Consider the following 17,192-nt stretch of genomic DNA (forward strand, 5'->3'; position numbering starts at 1 on the left):
TAAATTAGAAATTACATTGACAGTAATATGACTGGAACAAAAGCTACAGTTTGCTCCACAGGCCCCACACACTATAACACTATAGGGAACAACCTAAACTTTCCCAGGTTTTTGATTGGCGCTCCATGTGACCACTCTCCCACCCCCACCCCCTCCCATTTAAGGTGTTATTTTCGTATTGTCATGGTTGTTTATACAAGATCCATAAAGAGGCTCTTAAGAACCCTTGCTTCGTATGTACATGTGTTGATCCCTTCGTGGATCCTCTCCTCCGCTAACGGCTGCTCCACTTGGACTATGACATCACGGCCATACACTGCATCAAAAACAAATTTATATAATTATAAGGATGTTAGATATTTTGAAAAGTATACTAATAATCAATCCCTAGGTCCTCCAATATGAGGTCAAACTGGCATATTTAATTATGACTTTAATGATTTAATAATGGGACTTCTGGCTCATTAATTCATATTCTAAGCAATGGCTTTTCTAAAAGTAGCAAGAACATTTTTGTGGCATAATAAATAAATGAAAAATGAGTAAACTGAACACATAAACTTTATGCTATGAAAGGTTTTTTACAAATGGCCAAGAACTCACCTTCACAATGCTCCAGGAACTGAATACATTCTTGAATCACGCTGTCTCGCAACATGATCATGTGCTTGGCCATGTTTTCTAGCAACGACAGGAAACAACGTTTTGCATAGAACCATGTGTCTGTGCCAAGCTGTCAGTAAATATCAATTGTATCATTATTATGAAGGAAGAGTGGTAGCTAACAACAGATAGAAAGTGTTGCAGGAAGGCAGCACCCAGCAGTGGGTCAACGAATCTGAATAACTGAATCTTTGCTTGATTGATTGGAAATTAATAGCCATAAAAAAACTTCCATAATAAATACACTCAAACATGTACAGTACATAAATTTGAATGAATAAGAAATTAAAAAAAAAAAATTAAGTAAACAATCATGAAATAAAATAAAAATTTCTAATGGACTCACCTTCTTACTGTAGGGCTCCAAGCTTTTAATGACACGTGATATTCCAAATTCGTAGTTACCCTTAGCGCAGTACAGCGTACCAATAACCAGATTCACGATGCACAAGTGGTAAATCTTGCGATCTGGGTCATCATAGGCTACTTGCTCTTCTTCCTTCTCAATCTTTCGCATTAATTCCTCAGCCTGTTAAGAGAGATAACAAAGTAAAAACAACAAAACTAAACAAAAACAACAAAACTAAAGCCCTGGCCAGCTGAGACTATCAGTTATTTTATTTGACAAAAACATGTGACATGCCTAAATATGGTCATGATGACATCACAACATGAAAATATATAGCCACACAATGACTAAATATGGGTATACAGCAGTTTTTACAAACAGAAATTAAAGTTAGTCTATATTGCAGTCAACAAATATATTATTTATAACTACTTTTATATATGTCAGGAAAAATATAGATATGATAAGCTTCTAGCAATTTTCTCTTTAATACCTAAAAGTTAATTAGTCATTAATAATACTAACAAAACAATAAAATAATAATCATGATAATATCAATGACATTAAATTTAAATAATATTTATAATTCAATTCAATTCAAATTTGTCCAAAAGGAAACGTCATTGCTCATAAAATTACAAGATAAAAAAATACATCAATATAAAAAAAATACATTAATGATAAAAACAATAATAAAAAGCAAATAAAAGTAACTAGAGTAATATTATCTATAATGATATTGATTGATTGATTAATTGATTGATTGATTGATTCAAAATGATACTTACTTCCTCATTCTGACTTGTCATGATGTAAGACACACACAAGTTGGCCAACACAATTGCACTAATCGACAAGATCTGTCAGACAGAAAAACATTTTACATAATGTAATTACTAAAGTTTAAACAAAATACGAAACATATTCATTAGAATCAATTTTAAAAATGTATGGTTAAATCATTTATAGAACATCAATTTTTACCATTGAACAATTAAAATATAACTAAATAAAATCAAAGTCTTACATTGTCAAAATTCTTTTTTACAATTGGTTCATAAAATCCAGCAGCTTCTTTGTATTTATTCTCTTGCATAAACAACACATGTGCTACGTTAAGTTTCCACGCGTCATGCTCGTTGCAGAATTCAACCGATTTACGAAATATCTTTTCTACTTGTTTGTAGTTATCTCGGTCCCAGTAGATCTTAGCTTGCTGCATCAGTACAGGAATGTATCTGTATCAAAGAGTTTCAGAGATTGACAGTCTCAATTTTGAGTTTAGGGCTTCAGATTAGAAGATAAAAAAATCATTTTTCCAAACGAAGTTGTCATTAAGACAGCTAAAGCTACAGAAATTGAAACTGTAAATTAAATTACTATGCAACAACAGCTGTAAGGACAGAGTGCACCCTCCAATTTGAGAACCCTCTAATTCCAAGACCCCCCTTATTTTGAGACCACTTTTTTAAAGAACTAAATAACAATCTCCAATCTATTAACACTAAGCTAACCCTCTATGTTGAGACTGAACCCTGAGACCACCCCAGATTTTCAGGTTTCAAAGGTGGTCTGGAATTGGAGAGTGAACTGTATCGAACACTATGTTATCATTAATACTATCACATTTTCCCATATGAACTAATCCACTCTAAGGTTTCTGTGTAACACTTACCTTTCAAGAGCATCATCGTATTCATTGACCGCCTGTTTGACGGCATCATCGTCATGATTTTGCCGCGACTCTTGCACTTGTTTGGTCAGTTTCCGCAACTGTTCGGTGTGCCGTGTTGCCATCTCGTCAAAGCGACGATAGGCTTCTTCAGGTGCAGTTTGCTTCGTGATAACAGAGTCTAAGAAATCGTACAGGTACTGACTTAAAAACTTAAATGTAAGGTGTGCATTTTCTGCTAAGACATCCGCTGCTAAGTCATAATACTGGAAAATAAGACAGAATAAACATACGGTAATTTTATTGTAAATCCATTTAAACATAGAGCTGTTTAAAGAACAATAATTGAGAAATCAGCCTTCAAAATTTATGATTTTGGGCATTTCTCTGGCCGAAACCATCACCAAATCGTTGAAAATTGTTGTTTTAACATTGAAAATGGGGAAACTAACAGAATAGCATGATGTATAGATATATAAAGGTTAGTTTAGTGCAATCAAATAGAATTTTAAAATTCCAGCATGGTTTGGGGCATTATCTCTGAAACAGGATTTGCGACGAGTGACTGGTTTGGCTTGCCTTTGCCACATTTGCAAATGGGATAACAGAAAAGTGGTCTGTAATTAGAGGTGGCCTTCAATTGGAGCAGTCTTTAATCAGAGGAAGACCAGTTCTTAATTTAAAAACTCCACAATGTCTATTTATTAATAGTCCAGGAAAAGTTACCTTTTAGAAATGTAAAGGATATGTTAATTATTTATCATTAATATCCTCATTATCAATATCATCATCATTATTTTCAACAACATTGATGATGAATTTATTCTTACCTCATACTTGATATAGAGTATAAGTAAATTCCCAAATGTTTCTGGAGGGAATGGATTTTGTTGCAACAGAAACTGGAGCTTTTCAAATCCTTGGGTTGGATTTGCTTCCATATTCATTAATGCCTGATTGTGTAGCGTCACAGGGTCTAACTCCTAGCAATTAAGGAAAGAGGATGCAAAAATATAAAAATTTAGCCTGACAGGAACAACAAAAGTGGAAAATTACTGTCATGAAAAATGTGATATTAAGAATATATTAGGTAAAATTTATTTTTATTTTAAAACTTATGTATGTTTGATTGATTGATGTCAACTACTCACCTCTTCTGCTCTTGGTGGCATGTCTGTCAATGCCTCTTGTGCAGCTTCCACTAAAAAAAAAACAATCAAAAAGAATTAAAAATTTCATCTTTTAAAACGGTTTATAACTTTGTCTGAGTTTCATGGGAACAGTTCATACATAGCATGTTATGATCCTTTAAGCTACCGCATTATTTTTTCATTTACTTTCAACTCACAATTCTTCAACTGGAATTCAATTGCAGCTTTCAGGTTGAAGGCTTCGATGAGGGCAGTCTCATGAAGGACAAGGGTGTTACCCACACTCCGTACCTCAATTCCTTCTGTTGTCATCCCAACGCTTAGCTCTACAAACAACAAAATTAGTTAATGGTTAATATTTCATTTTAAATAAAAGAAAACATACCTAACATTCAAACTTTTGATTATGACCTGTGACCTGTGACCTGATTCTCACCTGGATGTTCTCGGATGCCACGTTCAATGATGTCAGCGATGTTCTTGAGGGCTGGGGCATACTGCTTCATACTGTAGTGACACAGAGCAATGTTGTAGGACAGATCTGCAAAATAATTAATATAATTACTCAGCTATTTACAAGAATGAGCTTTAACTTATAAACAAATTTTACAAGCAGAAGAGAGAAAGCATGGAAAGTGTGCATGGTTTTTAAATATTGTAGTCCACAGTTGTCGAGTTATCCAATCATCTGCTGAGGCATACCTGGTCTGTAGCCCAAGATCTGTAGTGCTGTTTGGAACTTTTGGCAGGCTACTTCATAGCGACCTTCCTTGAACAATAAGCAGCCTAGGTTCACCTCTGTGTCAGGGTCTTCAGCAGATGATTGTTCAACTAGGCTCTAGAGAAAAAAAGAAAAAAAGTAATAATCATGTACAATACATGTTGATATGGTACCAGAAAATGAGAAGTATACTATGAATGCTATATTTAACTTTCTTATTATAATCATGCAATCAACAAGCTAAAACAATCATTTTTGTTTTCATTGTATCTATTATGACCTTCTGTAAAACAGCCATTTGGTTGAAAAGTTAATAATGTTACAAAGTGATAGTATTACACAATGAAAATGTATGTGGCTATTATAACAAGTAACAAGCAATATAGATATACACAATGCTGTATTGTAAGCATTTGTGTAATAAAAAGTTCATAAATCAGTAAAAAATGCATTTATTTAAATTTAAAATAAAGAAATAACTGTGCTTACTTTGGCTGCTGGTAAGTCTTCTTCTCCATATTTGATAGCTGCTTGAAGTTTGGTTATCTATTGAATGATAAAATTGATAAATTAAAATCAAAAAGTACAATACAAAAACCTCATTTCTCCGTGATGACAATGTTCTATGTTGCAGAACAAGTCAAAATGAATGAAAATATCATCCGACAGACAAAACAACTTCATTGGCCATGATGTTTGTCAGGTCAAAAAGAGAAACATTTTATTTCTTTTTGTAGAAGAACGCTGGGTATACTACATGCCAAAATGTCTTGAAACAGTTTAAAATTGCCCAAAAGTTTTTTTTAGAAGCCAGTGGGCTTAGATCTGAGCTCTCTGTGTGTGGTATTGCTTAAGGAGGAAAAAAGGCACCTTAACTTTCCCATTTCAACAAATTCTGGCCTATTAATACCTTGCTTTGGTAGTTCTTGTTCTCTATCTGAAATGTAACTTTCACAGCCTCTTGGTACATGCACGCATTGTAGAGGGATTGTGAATAGTACAACTTGTATTCCTCCACCTCGGGGTTGATCTCTACCAACTGTTGGTAGCATTCAGCTGCATTGTTGAAGTCCTGTATCTGATAGTAGCAATACCCTAACAGGGACAGGGCTGCTCTTGACTAAGGAGGTAAGCATGAGTCAAAGTTAAGTAATAATCTGGTGTGCTTAGTATTATCTAAAGTAGTACACTCAGAAGACATTACCGTATGTAGGTTTGTTATGTAAAACGATAGCATTAATATGCAATTTTAGAAACTTATCAATTCATAGTAATAATATCAAATACATGAAAATGTGTTCATACCTTTGGGTGGTTTTGTAATTCTTTTGATAATATCTGTATTGCATCAACAAACTTTCCATCTTTAATCTGAAAAAAGCAAAACACAAAAAGGTCATACGAATGGAATGAATGTTATCTATTTGTATCCTTCACCCTCATGTTTTGTAAGCTACACCAAACTTTTGTATTGTTTTAAAGAAATTCAATAATTAGGCATTATTATACACATTAAAGTTCCAATCATCCATCACTCAGTGCATCGGGCAGGCCTATTCAGTACATAAAATATGAAAATGTTATTATTTATTAAATATCTCATCATCATCCTCGTCATCAAACCAATTTTTTCAGACTTCGGCTAAGCCTACTGTGGTCTGCTACTACAAATACAGGACTAGGCCTAGGCTACCTATATAGCCTATATATAAATTATTGAGTTACTGTGTAGAACTTAAGGTAGGCCGAGCTAGACCCACTCTCTAGGCCTTGAGGCTAGGCTACACAGTAACAAACCATTACCTTCTCCTATACTTAGGGCCTAGCTAGCACGGAGGACTAGACTATACTTGCTTGGGCTAGGGTAGGCCTAGCCTACCTAGGCTTAGCCTACGGGCTAGCCTAGGCCTATCTATTTATAATAACAGGCCTCCTAGGCCTAGGCCTAGTCGTCCTTCCTAGGGCTAGCCTAGGCCTAGAGGAGCGAGTCCTAGAAAATATAATGACGTTGTATTTTTCTATTTACAACGAACACACATATACCTACCATTGAATAAATAACAGATGTATATTCACCATCCTTGACATCGAACGTAGCCATGACACCTTTATTAATATTATTTACTTTTCTAGTTTTAAAGCATTCCGTTGTTATGACAGCCTTTCTGTCGCGAGAAGAGATCGACTTCAGGTATTCATCAACAATGCGCATGTCCTTGTGCGAGATTGTAGAGGGCGGCATTAAAAAAAGAGAGGCCTGGAAAAAATTTTGATTTGTACGTGGTGTGATTTTGTTTTTTTTTTGCTGGAGTGGAGTTTGTGTGAGTTCAGCTGTAACATATGCATTAAAACTGTTTATCTTTTTCCAATGCAACTCATGCCGTGAATAATTTGTAAGTATACCGTTTTGGGCTTCACGAAGTACAGAGTGTTTATTATACTTAGCGTTGTGTAAGCTCCACGTTTCATGATTAAAAGTGCAACCTCGGCTAGGCCTAAGCCAGGCCCTAGTCTACTACTACTAGCCTACTAGCAAGCCGAAGTTTGTTTGCCTTCTTAAAGTCTACGTGGATGGATGGATTCGTGAGGGTGGGGTGGCTGTTTGAAAATGTGGTGCTGATGTAGTTGCTATTTTAGTTGTTCATCCTTGATAATGTTGATTAGATAGTCTTACTCTAGTAATTTTAGGCCTACCCAGGTTCATACTTAGTGCATGAAGCAGTGTGTTATTTTAATTCCAAATACTGGTGTGTTATTAGTGTTCGAGAAAAAATAATTGAACTGTGACACCATAAATAATAGTAAATATACATAGCCTAGTTGACAATCAGTGCAATAGAATACATAACAATATATTGTTATATTGTGAATATAATGAAAGATTGACCTGGTTATTTTATTTGTCAGCTTGCATTCCTCTACCTGCAAACTGTGCAGGGAAGTCTTATTCTTTATTTTTCCACAGTTTGTAGTGACTGCATGTAAACATGCAGAGTTAGCAAACTATTTTCACAAATGCTAAGTAATTCTATACAGATTGTTGTACAATTTGAAATTTGGCAAGAAAGTTTTTTTTAGTGTGATTTTGTAACCCTGGAGCTAACAATAAATTTAGGGGTATTGTGATCAATCCATCATTGTATTCCACAATAATTTATTTAGATTGAAATTCTGAATGTTCAAGACCACAACATGATCTCGACGTGATGATGATCTTAAATGTAGACTGGGGATGCAAGGGTTGCGGGCACACCCACCCCATGGCGGCAAATTTATTCCCCTAAGTGGGTTATAAAAATGACGACCATTGAATACATATTTAGTTCCACATTCTAATTTTTTTTTTCAGGCCAAAACCAGCATAATATGCCCCCACATTGTACTTGCTTACAACGTGTTACACACATTCTGTGAAATAAACCAGCATAAATTTTCTACATTATGTCATAGTAGGCATCAGAATAGTTTTTATAGGTTGATGATGCATAATATTGTAAATTATTTTTTTTATTGCCATATTGTTTCATAAGAAACTCATAATTTAGCTATAGATTCATTGCAATTTGTGTCTGTTATTTAGAAAGGAAAATATTTGTTCCATTTTTCATTTTCAAGCTAAAAGCTACCAAGTTTTATTGTACAGTTTATTAGCCCTATATATTTTTATGGGTTTGTTAGGGTAGGATTGTCGGTTATTAAAGAATAGGTTAAAACGTATCTATTCTGATGCCCAATATGACATATTGTAGTAAATTGGTCCTGGTTTATTTCACTTAATTTTGCAACACATTTACCATAAATTGTAAACAAATGTGCCAGTTTTGAACCGGTACAGTAGATTCTGTGTTATAAAAGTCAATTAAGCGTAGGGCACTTTTACTTGAAAAGTTTTCATTATATTACAGTTAAAATGTATAGTGTGCTAGTCTACTTTCTACTTATTTTATTATTTAACATTGCAGGCAACAGTCAAGTGTGCAATTTTTTTTTTCAACTGACAGGTTTATGATCAGTTTTTAGTATATTACAGTTCAAATGTATATGTGCTGGTCGATTTTCTACTTATTTTATTTATTATTTTAATATATATGTGCTGGTCTATTTTATACTTATTTTATTCTTACTAATATTCAATATTGCAGGCAACTTTTATGTATGCAAATTTGGATTTTCAACTGACAAGTTTATGATCAGTGGGTACAGTAGCAGCTGGTTCTGCTCTTTACAATTAAGAATATGAATCTAAAACACCTGTGCAGATATTCTAAGCAAGCATTACTGACCTATGACCCTGAAAAGGTCAAGTATGTAGACAGGATTAACAGTGATCACATATTAATGCTATTATATATATTGTTGCCATGCCAACCACAAGAGTTGTATTGTAAAAATCTAATGATCTTCTCTCCTAAACCTTGATTTGATGTGTTCCAATATTGAAACATATCTAAAATAAAAAATATTTACAATTGGTATTTAATATTAATCAGGATTTGGGAAGCTCATTATATTAAACTATTCCAGCAACACTATTTTCAAGAATCAACATGATCAAAAATACATATTGTACAGTAGTAGTACAGTATAAGCATGGGCCTACATGCACAATGTTCGTGAAAGAATATTCTAGGAAGAACAAATCAAATTTTCTCAGTTACAGATGGTTGTTTTGTCACAGTCAATTAACTTGAAGACACTTTTTGGCAGTTACCACATAAAAATTACTTAGAGCACATTATCTAATTATCAATGCTAAATTAAATATTTTGCTAAGCATAGTCAGTGTCTGAACCACGTTGGAGGCTTGCCAACAGATATAGCATCCAGGGTCTGCCGGATAGTACTTGAGGAAGTGACCTCCTCAAATGCCATCTGCTATCAATAACAACATGTTTAGTAAAGATTTTATTGTGGAGTTCACTCAAACTTTCATAATATTGTTGTTTGAAATTGGAGAAGCAAAATCTTTTATCTTATAATCTATGGATTGCAGCATATTTTTGCTCAGTGGAACGGCCAGGATAATAAGAACTATAATGCTGCTGATAATTTATTCTAGAATAATAATGTTGGATTTCAACCGTAAATGCGAGAATATTTTTAATATTCCGTTACTTGTATGTAAAAGTTTAAAGAATGCAGAACTTTGGACAAATAATAATAGTGGAAATTTTTTGCATTGTGTTTTTATTTCAGTTTCCATAACAACCAGAATTTTCATATCCATAATCTATTTTATATCTATACATCATTTTTTAAAACCTCCATGATGTGCCTTACATTACAGTATAAATGAAAATGCATCTAGAGTATTTTTTAGTTTCCTGCCCTCAACATTATTGCCTATGCAATTCAATGAATAATGACTTGTTTCTTATTTTAGCATTTGGTATGGGACAAAGTTCAAAGGGCTTTATTTGGTAAAGTGATTTGACATGACAGTGCAGGCCCAAGCTCAAGTATTAGTCCCTCACATGGGGTCCCAACGGAAACCTAGATGGTTCTTTGGTGGCTTATCGTCAGCTTGTGCTGTGTGTATCACTCACCCGCTAGACTTAATCAAGGTAAACTGCCGAAATATTTGTTTTTGTTAAATTGCAGTGCACTTATTTATTTAAGGTAGCAAATGATGGAGTACTACCTCAGAGAGTGGAGTATGTGTTTCATAGGTATCGTTCTGATTGGGGGGGGGGGGGGAGGTCTGATTGGGGGGGGGGGAAGGGGTGGTGATAATGTTGGTGCTCTTAGACTTTAGAACTCTGTAGAGTGCTACAGAAACACCAACATAATGTAGACCTCATTATTCTTCATGCTGCAGACAACATGATAATTAAGTATTGTTTTTATTAATTACCAGTTTTTGTTCATTTATAGGTCCATTTACAAACACAGCAGGAGGTAAAAAAGCGTGGATTTCATTTCGCAGCCAAGATTATTAAACATAACGGCATTACTGCACTATACAATGGCCTTTCTGCATCAATAGGAAGACAGGTATGTCACCAAAACCTGTTAAATTTCTTTGACAACAGTTAATTATAATTAGACATCATACTTGGTAATGGTAATGGGCGTGTACTTGTATAGCACATATTACAAATGCATTCCCTTGCACTTTATTAAGCAAAAGGAAAGAACAAAAATCTAAACCAAAAAATATTCTAAAACTAATAAGGAGAAACAATCAAAAAGACCAAGAGAAAATAGTGGAAGGAACCAGTGTCATTGCTCTGTTCTCCAGCACTTTGAGAACTCCTCCCAAGGTAACACATTTACAGATTCATTATCGTTTACAGTATGAATCATATCGTTCACAGTGTTTGTATTGGTAATGTTTATGGTGATGGTTAATCATGATCCCAGTTATGTGTTTAGTGGTGGAGTTAGTATAGTATGTGATGATGTTAGTCTGATAATGGGGTGATGTCACTCCCTCTTATCTGATATGTTCTTTTATTTGTCATTGCAGTTGACCTACTCTTTGACCAGATTTGCAATTTATGACTCTGTAAAAAACCACCTGACAGATGACAATCCTAATCTTCAATTGCCATTCTATCAGAAAGCTGTCTTAGCAATGTTCGCAGGTAAGAGTTAAAGGGGTACCGGTAGAAATTTGAGGCATCACAGTGTAGCATCAAGGGTGCGGCTCTAGGATCTATATCCAAAGGAGTCTAACTAAGCGATGAGAGACATGAGGCCGCAGGTCCCTGGTCAGTGTAATAGAAAAAGGCTTTTTTGTGCTCCAGATAATTGAGCTCCCTGGTGCACAAAGGTATTATTTTTAGTGTAATCATAATTAGATTGACAGAGGGCTTGGCCCCTCTCTGAAGGGAATTAAGCCACACACTGGTGCTACCATTATATACTGTTTCCTAAGGCACGTATCTGTAGCCCTCTATAATTCATCTTAGCCAACTTGATAGCCATCTTCAGTGTCATGTGAAGGGGGATGGTGGGGTGGATGGTGACTGCTGTGCATGGTAACAATTCTGAACCAATACATTGAGAAAAGGGGTTATCAATTAAGATCCATTAAAAGTAGGCAGCCCTGGAATTATCTTGTTGATGCACAGAATTCACTTTTATAGGCTGGACTCTCACACCATCTGTAATTGGTCAATTTGTTCTCTTCTTATTTACTTACCCTTTATGTTTTTAACTACAGGTGCATGTGGTGGTTTCATTGGTACACCACCAGACATGATAAACGTTCGTATGCAAAATGATGTGAAATTACCAGTGGAAAAAAGGAGAAAGTAAGTAAATGAAAAAAAAATGAAAGAAGGAATATACCAAATAAAAGATAATTTTAGTGTCCGAAAAATCAGAATTTAGTTTACACCAGCAATTTTACAAAGTATAAAAAACATAAAAGATTAGTAACATGATATACAGTATACAACATTTGTTATATTAAAAAAAAAAAAAACTATTATTCATTGATTTATATTAATATTTATAGTAATAGTAATTAAAAGCTTTAATATAAAATTGTTGTAATTTGTTTTGTTTTATAGTTACAAACATGTTTTTGATGGTCTGTGGCGTGTCTATACAGAAGGTATTGTAACAAACCTCTTATCAGTTTTATTTATTGTCATTTCTCATATCCTAAAATGATATATTCAAATACATATGGATTATATATTCTTTCTCACTTTTACCTTGCAGAGGGAATTAGAAAGATGTATTTTGGTGCATCAATGGTGGTGGTTCGAGCCATGCTAATGACATTTGGTCAGGTAGGTAAAACAAATTTACATTTGGCATCCTATTCCATCTGTGTTTACTTAAGTTCAGCTTTGTCATGCCTAGATCGACTGTTTTGTCTATGACACTTAGTACACAGAACACACAGAGAATTGTATGTGATATAGAAATGGATTAATATTTTATAATAATTTAATGAGGTTCAGAGAAATATATGATTTTGTTGTGTCATTGTTTCTGGCATTGTAAAATATAGTGCACAGTGAACCGTGCAAACTTGTTTTTTTCTTGTATTTTTATATTAATTGGTAGGAATGATGTTTTGTACTGAATGCTCAGTACGTTTCCAAATATCTTATTTGAGTGGGAGTCGAACCCACGACCTCCAAGTATCTAGCCCGGTTTCGTAACCACTTGACCACCAGGCTTGCGCTTTGTGGTTAGGTTCAATTAGCAGCGTGTACTGCAATGATGTTTTTAGAAAATTTAAAGGGAATGATGTCGTACTGAATACTCAGTACGTTCACATTCTATTTATAATATTGTCATTTAAAAATACTTTGATTTGTTTTGCAGCTATCCTTATATGATCAATACAAACAAATGCTACTACAAACTAAATATTTTGAAGACAACACGGTAACTCATTTCACAGCCAGTCTTTGTGCAGTAAGTAGAAGTTAATAATAATGCATTTATAATGCGCCATCTATCTAGGTAAACCTATTCCGAGGTTTATCACAACAAAGAGAAAGAAAAAAGAAATTACAATGCTGAAACAAAAATATCTGTGTGTTGAGTGTTATGTTGTTTTATGCACACATTAAATCAACTCTTTTTCCTTTCTATATAGTCATACCAGTGTCGGATTGAAGGGGCCCCGCACCACCCCCTAAATTTTTCCAAAAAAAAAAAATAGAAAAAAAGGAACATTTTAATCAAATTTAGGTCTTAGAGTGCTGTTCAAGCCATCGTATAAGTACCATAATCATAAATTTTTTAGCCATCTGTGAAAGTGCCTCCCTGGCCCCCCCCCCCCCCCCCCCCCACGTTTACTTTGATACTAAAGATCCTAGGCCAAAAAAAAAAAAAAGTTGAATAAAAGCTATTAATAGAGAAGAATTATTGGAGTGAACATCTAGATGTGCTTGCGGTTATATCTCTTTTTTTTTTGTCAATTCTACATATATAGGCAACTTGTGCTACTGCCATCACCCAGCCATTTGATGTAATGAAGACGAGGATGATGAACTCACCAACAGGGTTGTACAAGGTAGGCATTATTTCAGTAGTGTAACCACCACGTTCACTTTGAAACTAAAAATTGGCTATCCTGAGAGCTTGCTAAATGGCATAAAATACAGGCTTATGATGTTTAAGATAGTCAAACATGTTATGATATCTGTTTGATTTAATTTTCATTGCTATGCAAGCAATCAAGCGCTATTATATGCCCAAAAGAACTGTGCATTACTCTACTAATGGTCCTAGTGATTGCATACCTCGCCCTAATTTAGTATGCATCCAGGGGTAGGGACGTTACTCTGCATACCCCACCTTACTCAAACTATGCATCATGAAATAGGGAATATGAATTAATCTGTGATTGTTCCTTTTGCTTTATTTTACAGAATGTGTTGCAGTGTGGGATTCATATTGCAAAACTTGGGCCAATAGCATTCTACAAAGGGTTTGTTCCAGCATGGATAAGGCTTGGACCACATACAATTTTGACATTTATTTTCTTTGAACAATTTAAAAAACATTTTGGAATTGTTCCAAAAGTATGATCTTTAGACAACCTACAAGTTGGGCACATTTTTATTTCTGCTTTTGTTATATATTTTAAATATATATACAGTGTCTTGCGATCTAAACAAAAAAAAATCAATTCAATACTGTATAGCTTTATATAATTAAGGCGAGACGTTTTCATATCTTGTTTAGTGAACCTGCCGTCCGCTAAGGATAATTTTGAATAAAAATAAAAATAAAATTTTATTTTTTGCCAATTAGCTACCAGAAAAAAATGGAAGTTTCAGAAAAAAATAAAGGTTTTTATTACTCCTGCCAATGCGGGAATAAGATCTATATATATTTCTTCCTAATTATATAAATTTAAAGTATTTAACCATCTCATTACTACACTCTTTACATTCACCAATCAAATTTTATTTTTATTTTCTCCTCCGTCCAAATGTTTTTGTCAAAAAACCTCCTCCTCCTCCTCTGAAGAATTGCAAATTAGAATGAGAAAGTATTTTCATTGCTTAAATTTACCAGGTAGTCAGTAGTTTAGATCGGTGTCCGATACAGAGTATCTTTAAATACAGTTGAATGAATCAAAAATGGCATTGAAAAATTGTTCCAACACAAGATAAAATTAGACTTACAAATCGTAAATGAATAGAAAACACAACAATTTGGCATGTAAAATAAGATCAAATTATAAATTATTTGAGTTGGGCACAGTTGACAAGTTTAACTGTGGGGCACGGGTGGATGCAGTGATATCACCAGGACCTGCCCGACGGGGGGCTAGTGGAGCGAATCGAGTCTTACTTAGCTGGGGGCTAGAGGGCCGCACCCCCTGGAAGCCACAGATTTTTGATGAATTATGGCGAATTTTTATTACTTATTTGATAGGCATCGGGTTACTGTAATATCACTTCGTGTAGGCTGTTTTCTAATGTCAAAATCAGCTTCCAAAACCAAAAAATTTTGAATAAAACGAGAAACAGAGAGTATGCAATGTACCCATCTAATATATTTTCAAATCCTCATTCTTGAAAGTGAAATTTTGCATGAAATCCATCAACCACGCGGTCAAGGTCGAGGTTGCTCCAAGCATCATGAGGGTATCCAAACAAACATTTGTCATAACAGAACGCAAATTATTTTTAATTAGTCTCATTGAACTATTATGATCAAAAGTTAACACAAATAGTTTAATAAAAACAATATGGTGGCTAAACAAACATTACATGTAAATATTTTTTTTTCTTTGTTCCCCAACAAAATTTACTCATCTTCCGCTTACCGTGATAGGCAATCAACCCAGTAACATGGGATGTGAAAGCAAGCATCTTAACCACCAAGCTATTCAAATCTACTTGCCTGACAGGGTTCTGAGCTTCCTAACGAAAAAATGTGGGCGTGGTCGGGCATTGCTCAAAAGTGTTGCCAGCTCTCCCTAGTCCCTTGAGCAAAATATGTGCCACGCCTAAAACCTAAGAATGCATCACTTCCTTGTAGATTTGAAAATAGTGTTATGAGGTTTTAAAGGTGAAGTGTTAAATGAAGTGTTACGGAATAGTACCGATTGGGGTTGATGGCACCTTTAAAAAATATTTTACCTATATTTATTCTTTTTATGTAAAACTTTCTGGTATGGTGCTTCCATGTTCGAGCCAATAAAATATATGTAATCTAGTCCTCCATAAATACTTTGTATTCATAGAAACATTGCTCATTTGGCGTGTTCTGTGTGCTACATATTGGACTGAATTTTGAAACTCATGTTACCTAGCTAACAGTAATAATTGTAATTATGTAGAGAAATGCTTTTACCTAGACATTCCAATTTTTAAATTCAGCACCTGTATGAATAGTAAAGAAAAAATCTACTGTACTTTTTTTTATTTACAACTAAATATACAGTAAAAAACATTTGAAAACTGCCAATAAATATGCTATTTTTTTTGCATCACCACCTATTAAAGGATAGCTTGTGGGGGGATTTATTTTATTTGACAGTACTGTATTTTGTATATTTTAACTAAAGCACAAAGCTACTGAACTTTACTGTATTTTTTATTTATAAAACAGCCAATGAATATTTGTTGCATTACAGCCTGTATAATTGTACCTAAAGCACAAAACTACACTACACAAAAACTGACAATGAAACGCTATTCCTATTAAGATGTATTTTTGTTGTATCAGTGTCGAGACAAAATAGTTTGCATAATTAGGGTGTTTATCTTTTTTCCTGCATTAGCGGTAGAACGAAGATCATGTATTAGTACAGTATTATTCATTAAATGTGAATAGAGAAGTATTTTGGCATTCTTTCTTGTTCTTCATAGTCTAAGTTAATGCAAAAATGAATTTTTGCTTGGACAGGGTGAACCTAGACGAATTCTCTGGTTCCCCACGGGAAAAAACTTCATGCACTGCATTCGTACAGTATTTCTTTTTACAGATTATCAGTCTCTTGGGTATTAAAATTAAGGGTTTTCTATCAAAGATGGTAGGCAGGATGCACTTTCCCAAACTGTGGTGTAATGGTTATTTATGGTTAGTTTTCAATAATTCATATTATGAAAATATATACAGTATCTATCTAAAAAGCTCAGCCTTGTACACTTTACATATACTAGAAATTGCAAGTGAAGTGCTGCGAAGTACAACTGCATATTGTTCTTCGAACAAAATTATTTATGCGAGTCTAAGTGAAAATAATGAATAAAAATAATATAACAAATAATATGAGACACGACCCATTGTCTATATTAGAACACTTCTCATTGGGTAACAAAGTCGTAATTTTTCATTTTTGTCAAAAAGTGTCTATAGTGGTGAATTATGGTTTAGGTTTTTTTTAATAAAATTTCAAAAATGTCTATGTATGTGGAAAATGTAGTTGATTACCAAAGGTTACAATTTTTATTTTGAAGACTGCATGGTCTAGGAAGTGTACATTTTTTTATGGGGCAAGTTTCCAAGGGCGGGTTTTCTAGGGGCCAGTTGACTGCCAAAGAATGTTGCTAAAGTGCGAGACATCGCGACAATAGATACAAGACGTTACTCGAGTTGTGCGAGGTATCGGCTGAGATTTGTGGAGTACAATTCAAAAAACAACTATAGGTCTAATAATGAATTATTGTGATGTTAAATAGACAATGTTAGCTATCAAAGAGC

General features: G+C 34.2%; 2 protein-coding genes across 2 annotated transcripts; one reads left to right on the forward strand and one right to left on the reverse strand.

The window, feature by feature from the left end:
• Positions 1 to 106: 106 nt before the first annotated feature.
• LOC117110192 (tetratricopeptide repeat protein 30A-like) lies at positions 107 to 6,801 on the reverse strand. The gene is made up of 15 exons (XM_033252818.1): positions 6,604 to 6,801; positions 5,862 to 5,927; positions 5,467 to 5,676; positions 5,046 to 5,102; positions 4,538 to 4,673; positions 4,272 to 4,376; positions 4,033 to 4,161; positions 3,836 to 3,885; positions 3,515 to 3,667; positions 2,688 to 2,950; positions 2,040 to 2,250; positions 1,801 to 1,872; positions 1,010 to 1,192; positions 604 to 733; positions 107 to 316 (listed from the first exon to the last, which is right to left on the reverse strand). The coding sequence occupies exons 1-15, from the start codon at positions 6,796 to 6,798 to the stop codon at positions 192 to 194; spliced, it is 2,085 nt and encodes a 694-aa protein (XP_033108709.1). The 5' UTR covers positions 6,799 to 6,801; the 3' UTR covers positions 107 to 191.
• A 5-nt stretch (positions 6,802 to 6,806) lies between these two features.
• Positions 6,807 to 14,482, forward strand: LOC117110193 (mitochondrial dicarboxylate carrier-like). The gene is made up of 10 exons (XM_033252819.1): positions 6,807 to 6,949; positions 9,940 to 10,120; positions 10,431 to 10,550; positions 11,026 to 11,143; positions 11,725 to 11,815; positions 12,077 to 12,120; positions 12,231 to 12,301; positions 12,846 to 12,938; positions 13,462 to 13,542; positions 13,901 to 14,482. The coding sequence occupies exons 2-10, from the start codon at positions 9,992 to 9,994 to the stop codon at positions 14,057 to 14,059; spliced, it is 906 nt and encodes a 301-aa protein (XP_033108710.1). The 5' UTR covers positions 6,807 to 6,949; positions 9,940 to 9,991; the 3' UTR covers positions 14,060 to 14,482.
• Positions 14,483 to 17,192: the final 2,710 nt, after the last annotated feature.

The sequence above is a fragment of the Anneissia japonica genome, unplaced genomic scaffold, assembly GCF_011630105.1.
Source record: "Anneissia japonica isolate Jap-2015-1 unplaced genomic scaffold, ASM1163010v1 scaffold284697_len431725_cov185, whole genome shotgun sequence".
Classification (NCBI taxonomy): Eukaryota; Metazoa; Echinodermata; class Crinoidea; order Comatulida; family Comatulidae; genus Anneissia; species Anneissia japonica.